The 23,490-nt window shown below is 47.6% G+C and overlaps 1 protein-coding gene across 1 annotated transcript; it reads right to left on the reverse strand.

Moving 5' to 3' along the window:
• Positions 1-8,924: 8,924 nt before the first annotated feature.
• Positions 8,925-15,176, reverse strand: NKX6-1 (NK6 homeobox 1). The gene is made up of 4 exons (XM_061420685.1): positions 15,037-15,176; positions 13,332-14,740; positions 11,434-11,606; positions 8,925-9,258 (listed from the first exon to the last, which is right to left on the reverse strand). Exons 2-4 carry the CDS (start codon positions 13,993-13,995, stop codon positions 8,986-8,988), a joined length of 1,110 nt encoding a protein of 369 aa, XP_061276669.1. The 5' UTR covers positions 13,996-14,740; positions 15,037-15,176; the 3' UTR covers positions 8,925-8,985.
• Between the last annotated feature and the right edge of the window lie 8,314 nt (positions 15,177-23,490).

Raw genomic sequence — 23,490 nt, forward strand, 5'->3', positions numbered from 1 at the left:
TCTGTGTCAAGAAGGTTAATGACAACACACAGATTTCATATATGCCTTCACAGTCCCTTGTCTTTTTGCACAGCCTTTATCAGAATACCTCAGCTGGCACTGGGGTGGCTTCTTACACCAAAGGCCACGAAGGCCAACCCTTCAACTGTATTTGCAGTTTGCACGGTTACCCTGCATGGACTTTTCTGCTTCTGCAGTGATGCAAAGGATGTGCAAGTGTAGAGTAGTATGGCAGAGAAGAGGAACCATCTGCCCATCAATACTGATTGGCAGCCATTAGTATGGCAGAGAAGAGGAATCATCTTCCCATCAATACTGATTGGCAGCCATTGCCCAGGCTCACTCGGGAAGAAGGAGGGTCTACAGGAGCATTCCTCTCAATCAAGAGCCAGTTCTCCTGGCTTCGGGGACCTGCCTTTATTTTTCTAGGAGCTTGCTGTCTCCCTTCGTCCTTCATCCCAAGGAGCCAATGGCAGTTTGAGTGCCTGTCCCTTACTGCCTCTCTCTCTCCTGCTTTCTTGCCACCTTGATTCTCCTGGAAACAAGTTCTGTCCCCAATTCTCAAAGGAAAGACAAGGGGGACAGTCCTAAACCCTCAATCTTAACTCAAAACTCAGGGTCCCTTCTCTTCTTTGTACCTTTTTTTTCATTTCCCTGAGCTTTTCTCCCCCTAGAGTTAAGCTTTTCCTGCCTTTAACCAGCCAGAGTAAAGATGGCAGTGTATCTGTAGCCATGTTCTATAGTTAAGCAAATAAAACTGCCTATGAAGCCAGATCCTAGTTCTTTCCAAGTCTTAGACTCCTTCATGAGAAACAACAGTATGACAGAGTTAGCCAAACTATACATCCGCATTATGAGATACGGTCATCGCCTCTTACATTTTTGTATGTGCACTTTATATTTTTAAGCTTCCCTGATGGCTCAGATGGTAAAGAGTCTGCCTGCAGTGCGGGAGACCTGGGTTCGATCCCTGGCTTGGGAAGGTCCCCTGGAGAAGGGCATGGCAACCCACTCCAGTATTCTTGCTTGGAGAATTCCATGGACAGAGGAGCCTGGCGGGCTGCAGTCTGTGGGGTTGCAAAGAGTCGGTCACGACTAATCATAGCACATTTACTTCTTGGGAAATGCTTCAGTCTTGGTTCCAAGTTTCCTATAAGTGATACTACTCTATTACTACTACTACTACTACTGGCATAATAGTTTTTGTTATTATATTTCAAAAAGAACATTTGTAGAGAACAGAAATAGGTCTGTTATATACTACATTAGTTATCTGTTCTTGGGTTTCCCAGGTGGCGCTAGTGGTACAGAACTCTCCTGCCAATGCAGGAGAGCTAAGAGACTTGGGTTCAATCCCATGATTGCAAAGATCCCCTGGAGAAGGGCATGGCAACACACTCCAGTATTCTTGCCTGGAGAATCCCCATGGACAGAGGAGCCTGATGGGCTACAGTCCATGGGGTCACAAAAGAGTCGGACATAACTGAAGCAACTTACCGGGCATGCCCATGTAACAAATTACCCCCAGATGTAATGACTTCATAAACCTTGGTTACCTCATACAGTTGTTATAGCTCAGAAATCGTGGAGCGCTTAGAAGGGTGAGTCTGCCTCAATGTACCTCATGAGGTCACAGTCACATGTTGACCAGGGCTGCAGTCACATGAAGGCTTGAGTGGGGATAGGGGACCTGATTCCAGAGTTCACTTAACATTCCTTAAAAATTAGGATTCATGATTGACAGAGGCCTCAGCTACTCACCAGAAGGCCCTTGCCATGGGGCTGCTTGATTGTCCTCATAGCATGACAACTGAGTGATCAAGAGAAAAGACAAGGGGGATGCTACAGAGCCTTTTATGACCCAACCACACAGCATCACTTCTGCACACTGTGTCCATCAGAGTATCTCAGTATAGCCACTCTCAGGGAGAGAAGCGTTATGCTCCATGCTTTGTAAAAAAAGTAATTTTATTCAGTTAGTTCGTTTTGGCTGTGCTGTGTCTTCATTGCCACGCGGGCTTTTCTTTAGTTGCAGTGAGCAGGGGCTACTCTCTAGTTATGGTGAGCAGGCTTCTCATTGAAGTGGCTTCTCGTGTTGCAGAGCATGGGCCCTAGGGCGGACAGGCTTCAGTGGTTGCGGCACAAGGTCTCAGCAGTTGCGGCTCCCGGGCTCTAGAGCACAGGCTCAATAGTTGTAGCACGTGGACTTAATTGCTCCTTGGCATGTGGGATCTTCCCAAACCAGGGATCAAACCTGTGTCTCCTGCTGCTGCTGCTGCTAAGTCGCTTCAGTCGTGTCCAACTCTGTGCAACCCCATAGGTGGCAGCCCACCAGGCTCCCCTGACCCTGGGATTCTCCAGGCAAGAACACTGGAGTGGGTTGCCATTTCCTTCTCCAATGCGTGAAAGTGAAGTCGCTCAGTCGTGTTCGACTGGCAGCAATCCCATGGACTTCAGCCCACCAGGCTCCTCCGTCCATGGGATTTTCCAGGCAAGAGTGCTGGAGTGGGGTGCCATTGCCTTCTCCGCTCCCGCATTGGCAGGCAGAGTCTTATCCATTGGACCACCGGGGAAGTCCTAGGCTCCATCTTTTAAAGGAAAGAATATCAAGGAATTTGGAGAAATATTTGAAAACCGCTTTAGGGTCTTTCCAGTGTCATGGAAAATATACCTTGTTTCCACTTCTACTTTAACTTTTCATACCCTTTCCTCCATTGAAGAGTTATCCTGTACAGGACAGAAGGGGCTTCCCAGGTGGCACTAGTTTGGTACTACCCAGTGGCAATGCAGGAGACAAGAGAGACCTGGGTTTGATTCCCTGGGTCAGGAAGATCCCCTGGAGAAGAAAATGGCAACCCACTCCAGTATTCTGGCCTGGAGAATCCCAGGGATAGAGCCTGGCGGGCTACAGTCCATGGGGTCACAAAGATATGAAACAGTGTTACTATGAATAATTGCACAATTATCATATCCATTTTAGAGATGAGAAGACTGAATTTTCAGCAACCTTACTTTTCTCTGGTCTATATAAGCAAATTGGTCCCAAACAACATACTGACCGTTGATAGATTTTTCAGAAGGCATGCACCTTCAGAATTTTCTTTAGAAATAAAACTGTATAATAGAAGTATGCTGATTTTTTTTCTCAACTGAATATCTCTGCTCTCTTGTAATAACTGAGTATATAAGATAATTATATCTCAATATTTCCTTTAGCTTCACCAAGGTAGACATAGGCAATAACATTAGGAAGGTCATAGGGCCCCTCTACAAAAATAATACACATTCATTAAACTCTTTCTCTATAATGAGGAAGGAATTCACCTTTGAATAGATCTTCACCCAAACTAGCCCTTATTATTCAAAGCAGACTAAAATAGAAACCCTAGATGAGGCTTCTACTTCAGAATTCCTGCCAGGCAACAAAGAAACATTATGCTCCACTTTTTTCCAAGTGTGATATTCAATGGAAATATCTGGTCTGGGCCAGAAAACAAATGATGCATATCTAGATATTCATCTTTGAGGTGAATAATCTGTTGGATCAAAGAAGAAGACTGAAGCTTTCAGATAAACCTTCCAGTTTATGAAACCACCCCAAGCCAGTCTCTGGAATGCTCTGCTGTGCTTAGTCGTGTCTGACTCTTTGCGACCCCATGGACTGTAGCCAGCCAGGCTCCTCTGTCCATGGAACTGTCCAGGCAAGCATACTGGAGTGGGTTGCCATGTTAATGCTGAAGACTGAACTTCAGGAAAATAGCCCAGCCCTTTTGTCCTCCCACACACACCATCGCTCTACTCTCCAGTCAAGCTTTTCATCAGTAGATGTGGGGCATATATTATTGTGATTTCTGCAGACCTTGAAAAAGGCTACATTAGAGAGACCGTTTCTCTGTGAAGCTGGAGTCTAAATGCTGCAGAACAAAATATACACCTTCTTGTCAAAAAAAGGAAGGGTAAAGAGGAACTGACTTTTTTTAAGTTATACTGGGAAGGCAGAAGAATACTTTTTGCATTTGTGTGTGTGTGTGTGGTGGAAAGGAGAAAATTTATAGAAATCTGCTCAGATTAACCTAAAATAGAGTTTATAGATGAAAGCTGCTGCTTCCTCTGTTGTTATTACGTGAGTCTATTGTCAGAGATTGACAAAAGAGTCAGTCTCTTTTAGGCTATTCAGTGCTAGGAGTTCTCAAGTGGAATTTCACCTCTCCTGTGTGTGTGTGAGTGTGAGTGTGTGTGCTGATGACCAGCTTAATGGACAAGACAGTGGAGATCTACCCTAGCTGGGCTCATAACACACTCATGTTCATGACATCAGGCTCTAAAAGTTGTCAAAGGCACTCTCAGGCTCTGTTGCCTAATACCGTATTTGTAAGAAGAGCTGGCCTCCAGTCCAGATTGCTTGCACACTGAGCGGTGAGGGGCACACATCTTTCCAGGGAAGAATGAACCATTTTTGGTTCCTCCGAAGTAGAGAAAGGGAAAGTGGATTACAGTACTCACGTGCTTGGGAAGCTGCTCAATAAACCACAACTTCTGGGAAAGAAGGTGTAGAGCTTTACAGAATCCTCTGAATGTGAGCCAAAGAAAGGTAAAATCAATTAGAACTGAGCCTGGAATTTGGGGACCGAGAAAGTAACCGAGTAGGAGCTTCAAACTGTGAACGCAGCTGGGACATCTGAGAGGCAGGAACAAGGCCCTTCGCTTCCAGGCTGAGTGCCCTCACCCAACCTCACTGGGTTTCCCTTTATAGGAAAAGACATTCATGTATAAAACAAAAATGAGAAAGCAGTTTTACCCTCCTTTAACCACACACACACAGAGCCCTCATTTTTCTCATTTTGTTTTACACGTTGACACTTTGTTACCTATAAGCATTTTTAAAAGCAGAGGTGGAGTGGAGGATAGGGGAAATGTGTGAAGGTGATCAAAATGTAGAAAACATCTGGGCATGTAATGTACAGCCCAGTGATCATGGTTAACAATACTGTAGTGTATATGCAAAAGTCACTAAGAGACTAGATCTTAAAAGTTTTCATAATGAGGAAAAAAAAAAGTGAGGTGATGGATATTAACTAGATGTATCATGGTGATTATTTTGCAATATATACATATGTCAAAACTTTATGTTGTATACCTTATACTTACACAATGTTATTTGTCAATTTTATCTTAATAAAACTAAGGGAAAATTTTTAAAATAAAAGCAGAGGTGTATTGGGCCACTTGCTGTTACTTTTTGTTTTTAAATCATGACCCCTTTAGCTGTCATGACTGATTGGCAGGCTTAATCAGATGCTTATGGCTGGTTAAGGTCCTAAAATTTTTGAGCCATTATGAAAAATAATTCTTACTCTCCCTTGCTTAAGCTGTGGGGTGTTTCCTCAGCTTTCGTACCATGCTAACTCTTAGGAAAAACATTCCTGTTGTGCATGCATGGAACTAAACCTAACCAACCATGATAGAGGGGGCCTAAGTAAGGTACCCCCGCCCTCTCCTCCCTCACTCCGTTTTATGGTGCCAGTTGCAACTGGTGGCCAGCTGGAATCCCGGGTGGAAGTAAATTAACTGGAAACTCCAGTCACTGGTGCAGTCCCCTGGGACAAAGGAATGAATGCCAGTGCAACATGGCCTCAGAGCATACCTCTGGCTGCTGCCTGCACAACTCAGGGCTCATCAGTGCTCAGACTGGCAAGCACACACACTCTGTGTGCCCTCTGTATATCTGTCTGTAGGATGGGGGCCAGGCCACTAGCTTTCAGACTTCTCAGATGCTTTAAACACAAAGAGCTCAGAGAGAATGCTTCCTGAAGAAACTGGAAGAGGTGTCTCTCCACCTATCTAACTGGGGATAAATGCTATAGATCTAGGGGCTTCCCTGGTGACTCAGACGGTAAAGAATCCACCTGCAATGCAGGAGACCTGGGTTCAATCCCTGGGTTGGGAAGGTCCCCTGGAGAAGGGCATGGCAACCCATTCCAGTATTCTTGCCTGGAGAATTCCGTGGACAGAGAAGCCTGACGGGCTGCAGACTGTGAGGTTGCAAAGAGTTGGTCACGACTAATCATAGCACATTTACTTCTTGGGAAATGATTCAGTCTTGGTTCCAAGTTTTCTATAAGTGATACTACTCTATTACTACTACTACTGTCATAATAGTTTTTATTATTATACTTCAGAAAGAGCATTTCTAATTATCTGGTGGATTGTTCCTTTCTTAGGAAGCAGGAATAAATAAAAAGTTGCTTGGCTTTTCAAGACAGAAGAAGGATGGAAGAAGGTAAAAGTAAGTAAATAAAGTAGATAAGAGACTTTCATTTGGTGCAAAATAACAAATAATAAAGTGGTGCTTTAGGATAACAGACTTGCCCCACCGCTAGGTTCTTTCAGAAAGAGAAAGATGAGAGGCAGAGGGAAGGAAAGAAGGAAGTGAGAAAGGGAAAAGATCGATCTTATTGTTTACATCTAGGATTTAAATTCAAAACCTCTTTTGAAATAGCTACCTCTCTGTAGGACACACACCTTAGTCTTTCGAAAGTGAAAGTGAAAGTCGCTCAGTCCTGTCCGACTCTCTGCCACCCCACGGACTATACAGTCCATTGAATTCTCCAGGCCAGAATACTGGAATGGCTAGCTTTTCCCTTCTCCAAGGGATCTTCCCAACCCAGAGATCAAACCCGGGTCTCTCGAATTGCAGGCGGATTCTTTACCAGCTGAGCCACAAGAAAAGTCTCTCGAAGAGAACAGAAATTTAGAAGTTTAAAACTTATTGGGAACTTCATGGACCAACTAGAGAAAAGAAATAGGGCAGATTTGTATCCTTCCTTTCTATTAAACCATGCCGTGAGGAATGTAGCCTGCAATAATTTACTTCGAGCAATTTCATTCGCAGTTTTTACTGTTTTTTTATTTTTATGTCATATGGGTCTAAACAAAACAGACCCACACTTTTGTTACCTAACACACGCCTGAAGAATCTACTGAATCCTATTGATTTTCCTCCCTTTGAACACAGGCTCATTAACCTGAAACACTAAGGGGATAACTATATTTCACTGAGCCTATAACTGAGTGTCTGAAAACAGAAAGATCCCAAGACAGTAATACAGCTCTCTCCTCGGGATTCCCTATTTTTATTTTTTCACAATTTCAGCTGCAGAAGCTGTGATATTGCTTCCTTAATCCTAGAGAATCCTAGAGAAGAAGCTTTCTTGAAATACAGCCTTCTTTATTGTAATGTTTAGCAAAATCAGGGGTCCCGGTTTTCCACCAACTTCTGTATTTTTACAACCTACTGGGGAGAAAATGTTAGCATCAAACAGCAGCATTGCCCTGACAGCCAGTTCCACTGCCTCCTCTCAGCGAAGAAAGCTAAGGCTGAATTGAGAAGCGATCTTGGGTATATGGAAATGAGGTCTCCCCAAAACCTCCAGGGACTTTCTCGCAAAGGAAAAAGCGATCAGGAAGAAATCAGACAGCACAGACAAGACAGCAGAGGCAGCCTGTTGGACAAGTCTCTCCAAGAAGCCCATTGAATGGGGCTGCATTTATCTTTCCAATCTAGGAGAATGAGATGTGACCTCCCCCCTTCCAAAATAATAATAATGTAACAATTATTTTACCCAAGAAACCAAAATAAAATGCTTGTGGTCTTGACTTTTATTTGAGATCTCAGATGAGATCAAATGGTCTATATAAACCCTTTGATTCAAGGCAACAGACTTCTTCAAACTGTTTTTTAATTTGATTTATCCTTTGAAACAGAAAGTGCATTACATTTAACTGGTCTTGCAAAGGGGGTTTTCTTCTCTTTACAAACCGAATTCCTTATATAAATTAATAAAAGTTAAAGATGCTAATATATCACCGTTATTAGCTTTAAAAAAGAAAACAATTTACATAGTCTATAGTATTCTTATGATACAAAACACTTCAAATTCAATTACAGCAACTAAATGGAGTTTTCTGTTTCTGACCCAGAGCGGTTGTAACAATTCCCACCATCTACTTTAACACGCATTTTTATCCGAAAGGAGTTAAATTAAATACAAGCTATCGTAGCCCCATCCCTCCCCAACACTTTCTTTAAATCACTAATAAATAGCAACAAACGACTGTGCAATTTCAGAGGGGGACAGAGAGGCTGGTTGGGGGCCTTCCCTGGTTCCACGTCTTCTATTTCAAGTCCTGGACGGGGGAAACCGGGCTCGGGGCCAGGGGTCGTAGGAGAAGAGCCAGAGAGGATGTACGGGGGGGAAAAAGAGACTGAACAAATCCAGACCCGGGAGGGGCGCGAGAGGGGAGGGAGACTGAGAATATTCCTGTCTATGCTTCTCCAATTAATTTCAAAATAAAAGGGGAACCGTGTGGTTTAAATTGCTCTTAAAAGCGGGAGGGGAGCCGGGAGAAGGAGGTCCATCTTTTTATACCAAATTCCAAAAAGAAAGCATCTTACATTTTAAATATTCACAATAAAGTAACTTCTAGTCAGTGTGACTCACGATTTATTTACAAAGAGCCTTCAACAGGTTACTTTAGTCGCCACAGCAGTTTGCGGGGGGAGACTTGTCCCTCTTCCCATCGGTGGCGCCGAGGTCCCCCGCGCGGTGGGTGTCGGAGGGTCCAGACCGGGTCTCCCTCCGCGCTCCCCGCCCCGGCCGGTCTCCAGGCAAAACTGGGGTTGGGTGGGGTGGGGTAGTGGCGGGCGGGCGGGGGGGCGGGCGGGCGGTGTGAGGAGGGGGAGGGGGGAACACGGAGAGGGAGACGCGGCTGGGACAACGAGCGGGGGCGGAGGGTGGCCCCGCTGCAGCATCAGTTTGGTGCAATTCGTGGTCTTGTCTGCCACGTCTCGTCATCCTCCGAAGTCTCTGTCCCCTGCCCCTGCTCCACTCGTAGGTTACAAAAATAGATATGTACATCTTAGAAAAGCGCGGGGCCCCGGCGGGCGGGAGACGCGAGGCCGGCGGGCGCGCGGGCGGCGGGCGCTCAGGACGAGCCCTCGGTCTCGGACGCGTGCAGCAGGAGCCCGCCGCCGCCGCCGCCGCCGCCGCCGCCGCTCGACTTGTGCTTCTTCAGCAGCTGCGTGATTTTCTCGTCGTCCGAGTTGGGGTCCAGGGGCTTGTTGTAGTCGTCGTCCTCCTCCTCGTTCTCCGAGGCCCCTTTCAGCCGCTCGGTCTCCGAGTCCTGCTTCTTCTTGGCCGTGGCCATCTCGGCTGCATGCTTCTTCCTCCACTTGGTCCGGCGGTTCTGGAACCAGACCTGGCAGACCGAGAAAGCGGAGAAGAGGGGAGATTCGGGGGGAGGCGGGGTGGTGGAAGGAATTTCCACGGAGCAGAGGAGCCAGGCCGTGGCCCCCGGCTCCTGCGGGCCGCCCCCACTCCCCCCGGATGGCGAGACGCGCTCCCCTGCGGCCCTCCAGCGTCCGGGCCGTCAAAGTCGGTCTCCATCGCCCGGGTCTTGTCTGCGGATCAGGCACCAACAAACTGCCTGCCGTTGCCATAGTGATAGCAACACAAGAGTATTGAGGTTGTCACTGAGCGATTTCTCAGAAGAGGGAAAAAAAAAAAAAAACTTGGAAACTTAAACTGAGTTTCCCTAAAAGACTTCGCTTGCCTACTTTCTAGTTGGAAGTAGAAAACTTCTCCCCTCCGTAAAGCTGCCTCCTAGTGACTGCAATTCTATTCGTTTTTTTACTTTCTCAGATTCAGGTATTTCAAACAATCTGAGGCGTACTTGCTTTTTAGTGAGATTTGTGGGGAAAGACCCAGCATTTACACTAATAACCTCTGTTTTTTTCACTTTGGGATATTTGCCTGTTTCACTTATTTCCGGTCTGAAGACACACAAAAATGGTGAGTAAACACTCCCCTACCCATGTATACTTGTATGATGTGATGTCAAATAAAATACTGATAAAACACAAACCTTAAGTCAGTGATAATAACCAACATAAATGCATGAAAATATTTAATAGCTTAGTTGAAATCATCATAGCAGTTTGTGTGTCTCTGTCTCTCTGGTTTAATGTTTTTCATAAAACCAAAGATCAAGGCAAGAATCTTCATGAGTTACTTTTTAAAAGTGAAATTTTGCCAATTACATTATTTCCCACTATTAGCATGCCTGGTCTTTCAAATATTATTTCAATATTGATCCTTCCTAAGACATTCATTTTTATACAACTATTTTAAGCCTATTCATGATTTTTGACATTGTATTTGATATACGTATTTTAAACCTAAAGCACCAGCCATAGGTAACCAATTTCCCAAATATATTGAAGCATCCTGTCTTTATGCTTCTCATCCATTTTCTCATCTGTTACGTATTTATCTAGAGAATCAGAATTGTTAAGAAAGTGATTTTTAGTTTCTTTATGCAGTTATAATAATTCACTTCTAGCCACGTAGACATATTTATGGTGACAAATGAAGACCTCCAGACTACTGTGGTAAACTTTGTACCAACCACTGCAAAAAATAATCTTAACAGTGATGGTACTCTAATGGTCATGTAGAAAATCACTTCTGAAATGCATTGATATAGATATCAATATATATATATATATATATATACATACACACACACACACACAAACACATAGAGAGAGCAAGATATAGCAAACTGAAGAACAAAAGGGAATACTGGAAATACAGGAAACCACTAGATTTACGGTACACAGCTGTTTCCATCCCTTTATTTTTCAGGGAAAGAGTTCTCCAATTTGATTCCCTGGAAATTTACTGTACAACTCAATTATAAGCTAAGTGACATTTTAATTATAAATTGTAATAAACAGTAAAACCTTACATATATTGATAAACTTCTATTTCATAATACAGTCATAATCTTGTTAATTCACTTGGAAAATTACTACTCCAAAGTGACTGCCTTCAGGCTCAGTTAAAAGCAGGTGCATCCATGTTAAGGGGTCAAATCGTGTGGATTTTTTTTTTAACCTGTAAGTTAATACAGTAGCACTATAATACTGATCTACATTAGGAAATTCTTTAACTAGTGGAGCCTGAATTGACAAGCAAAAGCTTGAATATGCTTACAAATAGAACAAATAGAAGCTATCTAACTGGCCTCATCTATTCTCAGGGCTGATATTTCAGTAATGCTTTTATTCTCTAATAATGGAGAGTTCCCCCAGCACATGCTGCTATCTAGATTAACCTAATTTCAAAGGCGGGGGCTTGATTCCTTTTGTTCATCAACAGTTTGCCCGCCTGTGAGACCCAGAGCCTTTGTAACTTACTCCCCCCCACCAACCTCCTTCGCTGATCTCAGCTCTCCCCAGTCTCCGCAGACCCGCACCCCTGGGCGGGTGGCTATTTGTTAGTTTGGTGTGTGTGTGTGTGTGTGTGTGTAGGTACACGCACACGGCGAACACAGGGGCGCTATTCCTCGAGGTTTGCAAGGTCCACTCACCTTGACCTGACTCTCCGTCATCCCCAACGAATAGGCCAAGCGAGCCCTCTCGGGCCCCGCCAAGTATTTCGTTTGTTCGAAAGTCTTCTCCAGGGCAAAGATCTGCTGGCCCGAGAACGTGGGTCTCGTGTGTTTCCTCTTCCCATCTTTGTCCAACAAGATGGATCCTTGATCTAGGAGACAGATTTTTTAAAAGGGAATGGAAGAAGCAATCAGTTATCAGCGGCTCCACTGAGAAGAAACGAACTCCAGAAACCACGTTGCGGTGGGAACCGAGAGCGTGCTCCTCTGCAGTACTGAGAAATCCTGGGGGGCGCTTACGGCCCTACGGCTCTTCCCCCCTTTGCTTTTTTTACACCCACCTGTTTCTTGTTGTTTTTTGTCTTTTAAGCGGGTGTGCTTGGAACTGCATTAAATAACCTTTGGCCCAACAACGATGTCCAACTGAGAGCTCATCGCTCAAGTTTGCCGAGGCTGAATCGCTAGGGCCCTGGAAACGGAGTGCGGGGCTGGGGACTGGTGGGCAAGTCCCCTTCCTCGCCGTCTAGTCTAGTTGGGGGCGCTCGGTCTCTGGGCCTTTGCGTGGGATGACTAATTTTGTTCCTCGAACGCTTTCCTAACCTGTGCCCGAGCCACAAAGGGCGCCTTGTTTTAGAAATACAAGCGAGCTAAGTCGCCCCCCAACCCTAACGCCGCTGCGGCCGAGGGGGAGGGGGCGTCGCCTTTGTTGGAGGTCCCTACGTGGCCGTTCGAACACACACAAAAGCGTCTCCCGGACACCCTCACCCGCCCCCGCCACTCCCCCTCCCCGCGCCACCCCAGTCCCGAGGCTCCCCAAGGGAGCCTCCACTTGGCTCTCCCAACTTCCCTCAGTTACTGCCGCTCAGCCACAGAGCTGAGACGTGAGATCCAGAGACGTGAGAAACTTCGGGGACTCGGTCAAAAGCAAAGAACTGAGCGAGAAAAGGACCGGGCACTGGGCCCTCAATGCCACCCAGGAGGATGGGAGCTGCGTCGGCGAGCTGGCCAACTACCTAGATTAGAGCGATCCTGGGCTGACTCAGTTGGTTTCCAGCAAAATCTTTGCGGGATGTTGCATTGCCCCCCATCCTTGTCCCGCCGCCTGGTTCATCCTCCGGTTCTTTCTCCTATTAGGATGTTGAGAGCCACGACGCCCCTCAATATGTCCAGGCCCAAGGCGTCCCGGCCCTTGGGGCCGAGGCAGGTGGAAAAAACCAGAGCCCAGCGGTGGCGAGCGGCCCGAAGTGGCACTCGACCGCGGACCTGTCTTCAGTGGGCTCCCTGGGCTGCATGTACTCGCAGGACGAAGGGGGGCGGTGAAGACGACCAGGTGAGGTGGGGACACCCTGGACCAAGTCGCACATGCAAACACAAGCGTTCGGCTCAGGGCTGTGAAGGGCTCCTCGATGCCGTTCCCCAGCAGGAGGCCAGTGAGGCTGCGAAGATCGAATGGGACTTTGGCCTGGGACACGGGAAAGCTGGAGTGCGGGCGGGGACGCAGTAGCCCCTCTTGCCCTCAGCACCTCTCTAACCCAGGAGGGGCCTACGGTTCCGGGCCAGGCTGTTCCGGGAGCAGCCGAGGCCTTGGGTGAGACATACGTCCCGCACACCGCGGTGTGTTTCACGGAGACGCATGCACACGCGCTCTGCTTCGCGTGCCCGGGACTTGTGAAGAGGGGCCGTCTGGACACACCGTGGCGCTCAGGAAAGCAAGAATCCCTCCCCGAACACCCTGGCCCACCCTAAATCGTGTGATTCTGGCCCTGCCAAACTGCTCGGCGGGCAAGAGGGTGGACCTGGACGCTTGCACACCAGAGGCCGTGACCTGAGAGCGGGCAGAACCAGCACAAGTGGGCGCAGCAGGCGACTGTACTCACGAGGGGTGCAGGCCAGGCGGGCGTCCCTCCAGGGTGGGCTCTGCATCACTCCCGGCCAGAAGATAGGCGTCCGTCCGGGCAGCTCGGCGAGCGGCTTCGGGTACCGACCCACGGCGGCCACGGCCGCGGCGCTGGGGCTGAAGTAGAGCCCGGGCGGCGGCGGCGGCGGGCTCAGGCTGCTGAAACGGGGCAGGCCGGCCAGGAGCCCCGCTGGCGACGAGGCGGCGGCGGCGGCCGCTGCGGCTGCGGCCGCAGCAGCCGAAGCGGAGGTGGACGAGGAAGAGGAGGATGAGGAGGACCCAGAGGGCGAGGCGGAAGGCAGGGCGGCCCCTGAGGCCACCGGCATGGAGGGCCGGCTCAGGATGTCGTTGATGCCGTGCGGGGTGGCGGCCGAGAGCTGCTGCGGGGGGCTGCCCAGGGCCGAGAGCCCCCCCGCGGCCGGGGGCTTCAGGTTGCCCGGGTTGTGAGCGCCCAAAGGCGGGGAGGGAGACGACGAGGAGGACGAGGAGGACGAGGAGGAGGGGGGACCGGCGGGCAGCGGGGGGTAGGCGGCGGGGTACAGCGGGGTCTTCATTTCTGCCATGCTGTGCAGGGCGGCCAGGGGCGGGCTGCTGAGCAGGAACGCGCTCTGCCGGGGGCCCTCCATCGCCCCCACCGCTAACATCCCACGATCAGGCCGGAGCCCGCGGCCACGCAGCTAGGGCGCCGGCCCCTACCCCTCGGCGGGGCTCCGAAGAGCGAGAAGCGCCGCGGGCGCGAGCAAGGAGGCGCTCGGCGGCGCACCCGGGGGCGACGTGCCAACGGGGCCAGGAATGCCGCCGCCGAGAATTGCTCTCGGAACTGCGCAGCAGAAATGTCCAAACACACCAGTGGAGAGGCGGTGGCTGGCCGAGACCAGCGAGCAGCGTCCGGGTGGTTTGGGCTGTCCTTTCCCTGGTAGAGTCCTGGATTCAATCTCGGGCTCCTCGTTTCTTCCTCACTTTTTCCTCGCCGCTCAAAGAGCGCAACTTCTCATCTTCTCCCTCTTGGAAATAAGCAAAACCAAACCCCGTCCGGCCCCAGAGAGCTCGTAACAAAGTTAAGAATCACCGAATCTTTGATGTGGGGAGAGTTGGGGGTGGGGGGCCGGCTCGCTTTCTTCGGGGAGGTTCAAAGGATGCCGGGTTCCGCTCGACGAGCTCCAGTCTTACTTGGATGCCCTGCTCTTTGGGCCACGAGGTTGATTTCGCACTCGGCGCGCGGAGCGCGCAGGGAGAGAGCGCATCTAACCCGCGGGAGGGTTGGCCTCTGGGCGGGCTTCCTCCGCCTGCTCTGCCCGAGGCTTCGGCGCCAGAAAGGGCAGTGCCACCGATCTCCGCGGCTCCCAGACTCGGCGCGCCGACCCGTCTTCCCCTGTGCGCCACGGGGTACTAGAGTTGAAATATTGCAAAGAAAAAGAAGGGGAAAAAAAGTGGGGAGGAAAAACACAGAAAAGCAAAGACTAAGTGAAAAGTCTGACGCCTTCAGTTATGGCTCCACTCGTCTGTCCACTTCTGCAAAAGGACCTGGCGACCCCGGCCCCACCCCGCCCCCAGCGCCCTCTCTTCCTCTCACTCTCCGCCTTTGCCTCTTCTGTCTCGCATTTTCTTAGCGACTCCACAGGCTTCGCTTTTCTAAGTCCTGTCCTCCGGCCAAGCTGACCCCCTCTCCGAGGCTGTTCCACTACCTCTCTCTCTCCTCTCCTTGCTCCCTCCGGGCCTGACAGTTCAGATGAAGCTCTCAAAGGTAATAAAACATTTGCATCACTCCCTACCCCTCTTTAGCTGGGGGACGAGAGGGAGGGGCAGATGGGGGGTCCAAAATGAGAACTTTGAAGGACGTCACTCCGAGGCAGCCGGGAAGGGCGGGCCCGAGGAGCGGGGAGGGTGGGGTGCAAGCCGGGGGCGTAACCACCGTCTCCAATAGCGCTCTGCCTGGGGCCTCGCGTCGCCTCCGGGTCACGCCCACTCGGAAGCGCCGCGCCTTCCGATTGGCTGAAGGGGGCTAGCCGTAGGACCGCGCCCGCCCTGTTCCCGCCCCCTCCCACTTCTATCCCGCCGGTGGGCGGGGCCAGGGGGCGGGGCCTGACGAGTGGTGCGGTTCGGCCGCTGGGCCAGTGGACGCCTCAATTAATTGTGTTAAATAAAATGGGAAAGGGGAGGGGGGCAGAGCAGAGACGAAGAGGGTATTACTTTTTAAAGAGAAGAATAATGAAAACCCAGCCCTTTTATGGAAGAGCAGTTCATATTCTTCCCTCGCCTCCCCCTCGCCTGCTCTCGTCACCCTAGCCCCCCTTCCCCCACGAGCTCACGACGCCTCACCTCGAACAGAGTCTGGTCTCTTGTAAAATGGAGCTAATGGAGCAGGCAGCCGGCGCAGCCCTGGCCTAGCTCCTTCTTTTGAAGGGATTAATTAAAGGCCATCTGGGCTCTCCCAGGATTGTGTAAATTAATTTGTTGCTCCTTAAGCCTTAGAGATGTCCTTAATCCCCTTGTAGGCCGAAGGATCGCCCTATTCCATCTTTGCCACCTCCCCGCTTTCCTTCTCTGTTTCTTCTCTTTCACTTTTCTTTTTATTCCTGGGTTTCCCCCCACCTCCACACACACAAGATGTTATCATTTATAGGTTTACTCCATTCTCAGGGAACGGAATCAGCTTATTGGGAGCATTTGTTTCTCATGTGATGTTTCAACCTGAGAGCAGTGAACTTTTTAAACTTTTCTCCCCTGTGAGCATTATTTGTTTTGAGTTTTACGGGGTCAGAATCACCAAAATTGAGGTGGAGTCTTTAGATACAATAGTATCTGGTACACATACACACACCCCTTCACAACCATCTCGAAAACTCTTACCCCTTTCTCAACCCCAGAATGTTTCAGGAGATGGAGACTTCCCGGCTTCTGGGCTGTGATGATGGGATGTCAGGGTTTAGGTGTTGGACGGCGGTTTCTCTTATTCCCTCTCAATTTCTTCCATAGCTGGAGATCTTTAAATTTCCAGGAGCGTTGAGCTGTGTACACGGGGAAGGAAGATCCTTGCACAATTTTGAGATTTAAGGGTATTAAAGTAGCACACCATCGAGGGATAATCACTACAGTAGTTTGGACGAGATCATTAAGTCCAAACTTAATCAGCAGAAAATTGAAATAAATAAGGAATACAATTTGATCGGCACCACCCATGGACCGAGTTTGGCTGTGAGAGCCAAAAGCTCTTATTTGCATCCCAGCACTGAAAGCCAGAGGGCTTATTCCACTTAGATAACCTAGGGTTTCCGCTGCACTGATCTTTTAAAGGTAGCAACTTGAGCTTGAGTTTGAGAGGTTTTTGTTTACCTTTTGCCACTTTTGTTATTCACTTCTGATATAAAAATAACGTTCCCTCTCGATTATTTTTCATTAATTTCGAGACTGGGCTAAACCTATCACTACACAGACCATAGACTCTGACTAAGGGGAGGGTAAGATCCTTCTTCAATGTGAATTGTGCTGAGTAGGGCAAGAAGACAGATGATGAAGGGGCCGTCTGTATTTCCCCGTGAGGATGTTTGCTGGGTTGTGGGTATAAACTCCAGCGCCCTGTCCTTGGGCCACTAGGGGAACTCCAGTAGGAGGGAGGCACATGTAGCCCGACCCTGGCCCCAGAGTTGGGGTCCTCTGCTTCCCGATTCGTTAAAAACGAAACTTTATCTCGCCTCGGGAGTCTCCAGGACGGCTGTGACACACAACTCTTTGCCTGAACCCCTCGCCTGGGCCCGGAGCGAACTCCTCACCTCCCCCGCACACCTCACACCACATTCTCCAGGACTAGGTAGGAATGGAGAGGGAAGGAAGCCAGTGATCCCCAAATACTCCAATTTCAAAAAGCGACTTCACTTTATTTCATGTAAATAGCCTGACCTGGGAAAGCATTGAACATTTTCCTACTGTAGATCTAGTATATGATTTGGTGTGGGTGATGTAGAAATAGAGCAAAACCAGAAAGACCGACCAACCCGGCGAACCACTGATTCAACTCCACCCAATTCTGGGTTAATTGCCATCGGTAAATAATTGCAAAGCTTGGGTGCCGATTGGAAGTCTCAATCGTTTGCTTTTATTTATCATTCACATTGCGGAATTAAAACAGCAGTGTTGTTCTTAATTGTGACAATAAAAACATCTGGGGTCTATGTACCTAGATCCCGGGGGATGAGCCTTGGGTGCCCGAATCCCGCGTGGGGCAATGAAATTCAGACGCTCACGGTGAGGCGCGGCCGAAGGAAGGCCGGTCGGTGTCTCCTGCCTGGTGCTGTTATCTTGGTCGATCTGCTCCGTCTGTCTCCAGCTGGGAGCCGGGAGAGCGAGGGGCATCCTCGAAGGGGGTGGGCTATTGGGAGAGACGACCCTGCCCCTGCAGAGCGTAAACCACCTTCCGGACCGCGTCCTAGAGGAGCAGATCCCGACGCGGATTCGGGAGGCGGGTTTATGGTCAGGGCCATCTTACACGCCGCATACACACGCCCTAAAGAATCAGGACTTCTCTCCCTCGGGGAGCACCCCCTTCAAGACCCGCGCGGGATTCTGCCCACGACCTAAGAGAGCCCGGCATTTCTAAGCAACCCTTGGGAATGGAACGTGTCACACGAGCTCACGACCCCCTTTGCCTCCCGCGTCTCTGCACTATATATATTTAGGGGGAGGATTGTGTTGGAAAGCGATTGATTTGCATTTTAATTGAAAAATAAATGAAAATGGTTTGGCAAATTCGGAGGTTGCCAAAAGAGCTAAAGGGTAGGGGTAAAGAAGGCGACGCCCCGCTCCCCAGCCCCTGGACTTCCTTTTAGCCTGCAGACCAGGGCCTCCGCTTTCAAGTTACTGTTTTCAGTCGGTTCCTACTACGATGCAGCCTGCGCCACGCAGTTGACCATCCCACCCTTGGTCTTAACCCTGAACTCGGAAGCCTAGCGAGTTGTGCTACTTCTGTTTTAAATGGAAGGAGCAGAGCCTAAATTCAGAGTAATTCACAGAGGAATGCAAATGAAATCTCAGCTAACTATACTTAAATTCAGCAGTCTGTCGGGGATGAATGATAACTATTCTTCCCCAAATATATTAACGTCAAACAAAGGTCGGGATACTCAAGTGTAGCCACAGGAAGCCAATTCTAAATTCAGAGAAGGAGAGAGGAGGGGGAGGAAGGGAATTTTGTGTGTTTCAGGCCAAAACCCACTCCAAAGGGTGTTTGCCTGAATTGTCCCAATGACTTCTTTAATAACTCCACTTGGGCCGAAGAATGAGGCTCGGTTGGGCTGAACCTGGAGGCCGGTTGGGTTTACAGTTCCTGTTAAAAAGAGGGGTTGAGTGGAGCCGGTGGCTAAGTAGAAACTTAAGGGAGAAGGAAGGAAGTCCACCGTCTTGGAATCACCCACTCTCTGAGAAGGAGAGCACGACTGTGTGCATCTCTTTGCATGCCCTAAAGGCGGTTTTACGGAAACTGGATCCTTGGCCGCTTTTGCTGACCAGGAATTAGGGAGACTACTTGGGAAGGGTCGGGGTACAGAGAGGCCTACAAATGCCGGGTGGGGAAGAGCCCTGGGGGAATCCTGCTGTCGGCCTAGCTCTCCCTGCCGAGACCAACACAAAATGAGAGAGGGAACCGATCCCCTGTAGACAGCCTTGTGGGATCTACTACCAAAATGGTTTGGAATTTCATACCAGCCTCCACCTCCCCACTCCCAGCTCCCATCGGGGATCTTCAATGTGACAACACGGCACCCCTTCACACACCTACAGAAGCTGTCCTGGGGGACATGTGCACTCGGAAGGGAGTGTTGTGAAAAGTCCCAGAAGATGAAAAATTCTAAGTCTAAATGTCTGCAATATCAAAACTGGATTCAGGAGTGAGAGGAAATGCAAGAAAACACCGATGACCTGCTAGAGAGAAAACTAGTATTGAACTTCAGCAAAGCACGCATAACTTTAGCAAACATATCTGCATGTGTAACACCCAAGCCCAGCATGCCCCCGAGTATTTTCTACAAAGACCCATTCGCTTCCAGGGAAGTTACATGCTTTGATGTACATTCTGGAAACCAAGATCCACTGTGGATTCCTCCATGTGCTTGAAGGAATGTCAGTGAATGTCTACAATTTCCTTAAAAAATAAAATCCTGGTTCAGTTTCACCACCAGGTTAAACAGGATCTGATGTGAACGGCCGGTAAAAAAATTTACACCTGTATACATGACGTCCACGGAGCATAATGTAAATAATTTTAAACGAGCCGGTGAACTAGTTCCTCTTTCAGTCCCCCTAAAAGGTGCTGCTTCTGACTTGGGTGTGCTTGCGTGTCTCAGCATTGGTCCTTTCAGCCGACTCACCCTGTGCGACTCCTTCTTCCATGAAAAAAAGTTGTCCTATTTGCGTCACTGCCTCGCTTACAGTGCCTGGGTCCTTCAGGCGGTTTTAAAGAAACCCTGAGCAGTTACTGCCCTCTTGTGGAAGAAACTTAGCAGTTCATTCGGTCTAGAAAAGACAAGCCTGCCTGGTTGTGTTAAAAGTAGAAATTTAATTTCTCAAACAGGTTTGCCTTTGTATAGATCCTTGATTAATATGTGCTTAATTTTTATCTGAAATGCCAAATTCATAAAATGAAGTGTAGGCCTGGCAATTCTTGCTTTAGTTCAGATAGCAAAAGCCTTCTAAAATGAACATTTCAATTTTAATCTTTCTTCCTCCCCTCCCCTTCATTGCATTCTGTCATTTGACTCAGTCTGGATAAAACAAATTTCAATTTTTATTGGAATTATCTTTTTTACTTTTCTTCCCTAATTATCAAAATAATACTATGCTTAATTCAGAATATTTGGAAAGAAGAAAGAATTATAAAAACAAAGAGCCACCCATAATCCCATCTTCAGAGGACAAACACTTCCGATATTTTAACATATTTGCTTGCTGTCTTTTCTCCAGTCTTAATCCTATGTTTTGCTTTAATGGTCGAGGTCTCATTGAGTATATACTAGTGTTTCCTGAAACTTATTTTATAACCTGCTTCATCCACTTACTGAATCAGGTACAGATCAGCACCGAAATCTCCCAGACTTAGTCTCCTATGAAGTGAGAAGAGCCCTGAACACTGTCAGGGACCTGGGTCCAGCTTACTCCCACAAACCATGATCCTGCAGGGAGGCCAAGTGCTCAATGCCAAGATTCCTGCCCTGATTCTTCCACGAACCCCTTCAGGTTCTCAGACACTTTTACCACTAGTTCTCAGAATGTTCTGACAGATAATATTAATAAGAGCTAACACTGAATGTTTACTGTTCTGAGTACTTCACAGTAGTAATTCAACAACAATTCTGCATCTCTGAATTAATACGATAGCTATCCCTATTATAAGAATGATGAAATTAAAGCACAGAGAAGTTAGGTAACTTGCTTAAAATTATACAGTTAGTAATTGGGGAAGCTGGAATTTAAACCCCAGGTGGTTTGGCTCCATAGTCCATACTTTAACTAAATTAAACTGCTCCTCTGAAAACTGGGGGAAAATTAAGGTATAAGAAAGCAATCTGAATGTTATAAATTTTTATGATATCTTTATGCATTTGTTTATTTATTTGGCTGCATTGGGTCTTAGTTTCAGTACAAGGGATCTTCAATGTTTCGGGTGAGATCTTTCATTGCTCCACACGAATTCTCTACAATTTTTCAGTTGTAGCGTGTGAGCTCGGTAGCTGGTCTCTAGGGCTCTCTAGTTGTGGTACATGGCTTAGTTGCTCCACAGCGTGGGGGATCTGTGTTCCCTGAACAGGGATTGAACCTGAGTTCCCTGCATTGCAAGGTGGATTTTTAACCACTGGACCACCAGGGAAGTCCCTGAATATTATAAACTGGTAAAAAGAATAGCAAGAAGAGATAAGAAAGCCTTCCTCAGTGATCAATGCAAAGAAATAGAGGAAAACAACAGAATGGGAAAGACTAGAGATCTTTTCAAGAAAATTAGAGATACCCAGGGAACATTTCATGAAAAGATGGGTTCGACAAAGGACAGAAATGGTATGGACCTAACAGAAGCAGAAAGTATTAAGAAGAGGTGGCAAGAATACACAGAAGAACTGTACAAAAAAGATTTTCATGACCCAGATAATCACAATGGTGTGATCACTAGCCTAGAGCCAGATATCCTGGAATGTGAAGTCAAGTGGGCCTTAGAAAGCATCACTACGAACAAAGCTAGTGGAGATGATGGAATTCCAGTTGAGCTATTTCAAATCCTGAAAGATGATGCTGTGAAAGTGCTGCACTCAATATGCCAGCAAATTTGGAAAACTCAGTGGTGGCCACAGGACTGGAAAAGGTCAGTTTTCATTCCAATCCCAAAGAAAGGCAATGCCAAAGAATGCTCAAACTACCACACAATTGCACTCATCTCACAAGCTAGTAAAGTCATGCTCAAAATTCTCCAAGCCAGGCTTCAGCAGTACGTGAACCATGAACTTCCAGATGTTCAAGCTGGTTTTAGAAAAGGCAGAGGAACCAGAGATTAAATTTCCAAAATCTGCTGGATCATAGAAAAAGCAAGAGAGTCCCAGAAAAAAACATCTACTTTTGCTTTATTGACTATGCCAAAGCCTTTTACTGTGTGGGTCACAATAAACTGTGGAAAATTCTGAAAGAGATGGGAATACCAGACCACCTGACCTGCCTCTTGAGAAACCTATATGCTGGTCAGGAAGCAACAGTTAGAACTGGACATGGAACAACAGACTGGTTCCAAATAGGAAAAGGAGTAAGTCAAGGCTGTATATTGTCACTCTGCTTATTTAACTTATATGCAGAGTACATCATGAGAAACACTGGGCTGGAGAAGCACAAGCGGAAATCAAGATTGCCAGGAGAAATATCAATAACCTCAGATATTCAGATGACACCACCCTTATGGCAGAAAATGAAGAGGAACTCAAAAGCCTCTTGATGAAAGTGAAAGAGGAGAGTGAAAAAGTTGGCTTAAAGTTCAACATTCAGAAAACGAAGATCATGGCATCTGGTCCCATCACTTCATGGGAAATAGATGGGGAAACAGTGGAAACAGTGTCAGACTTTATTTTGGGGGGCTCCCAAATCACTGCAGATGGTGATTGCAGCCATGAAATTAAAAGACACTTACTCCTTGGAAGGAAAGTTATGACCAACCTAGATAGCATATTCAAAAGCAGAGACATTACTTTGCCAACAAAGGTCCATCTAGTCAAGGCTATGGTTTTTCCAGTGGTCATGTATGGATGTGAGAGTTGGACTGTAAAGAAAGCTGAGTGCTGAAGAATTGATGCTTTTGAAGTGTGGTGTTGGAGAAGACTCTTGAGAGTCCCTTGGACTGCAAGGAGATCCAACCAGTCCATCCTAAAGGAGATCAGTCCTGGGTGTTCTTTGGAAGGAATGATGCTAAAGCTGAAACTCCAGTACTTTAGCCACCTCATGCAAAGAGTTGACTCATTGGAAATCTCTGATGCTGGGAGGGATTGGGTGCAGGAGGAAAAGGGGACAACAGAGGATGAGATGGCTGTATGGCATCACCGACTTGATGGACGTGAGTTTGAGTGAACTCTGGGAGTTGGTGATGGACAGGGAGGCCTGGCGTGCTGTGATTCATGGGGTCGCAAAGAGTCGGACATGACAGAGCGACTGAACTGAACTGAACTGAAGTAAATATTAGGTGAATCTTTGCATATCCCGTTACAGAAAAAAAAATCTCACAATTCAAAATCTCTTTGGTAAGAAAAATATTGAAAAGGATAATGGAGCTTATTGAATTCTTTGATAAGCTATTTGAATAAATATTTAATTCCTGAAAATAGGCAGAAGATAGGATTAGTGAATTAGAAGATAGAATGGTAGAAATAAATGAATCAGAGAGGATAAAATAAAAACGAATTAAAAGAAATGAGGACAATCTCAGAGACCTCCAGGACAATATTAAATGCTACAACATTCGAATCATAGGGGTTCCAGAAGAAGAAGACAAAAAGAAAGACCATGAGAAAATACTTGAGGAGATAATAGTTGAAAACTTCCCTAAAATGGGGAAGGAAATAATCACCCAAGTCCAAGAAACCCAGAGAGTCCCAAACAGGATAAACCCAAGGAGAAACACCCCA

Source organism: Bos javanicus, chromosome 6 (genome assembly GCF_032452875.1).
Source record: "Bos javanicus breed banteng chromosome 6, ARS-OSU_banteng_1.0, whole genome shotgun sequence".
Taxonomy (NCBI): Eukaryota; Metazoa; Chordata; class Mammalia; order Artiodactyla; family Bovidae; genus Bos; species Bos javanicus.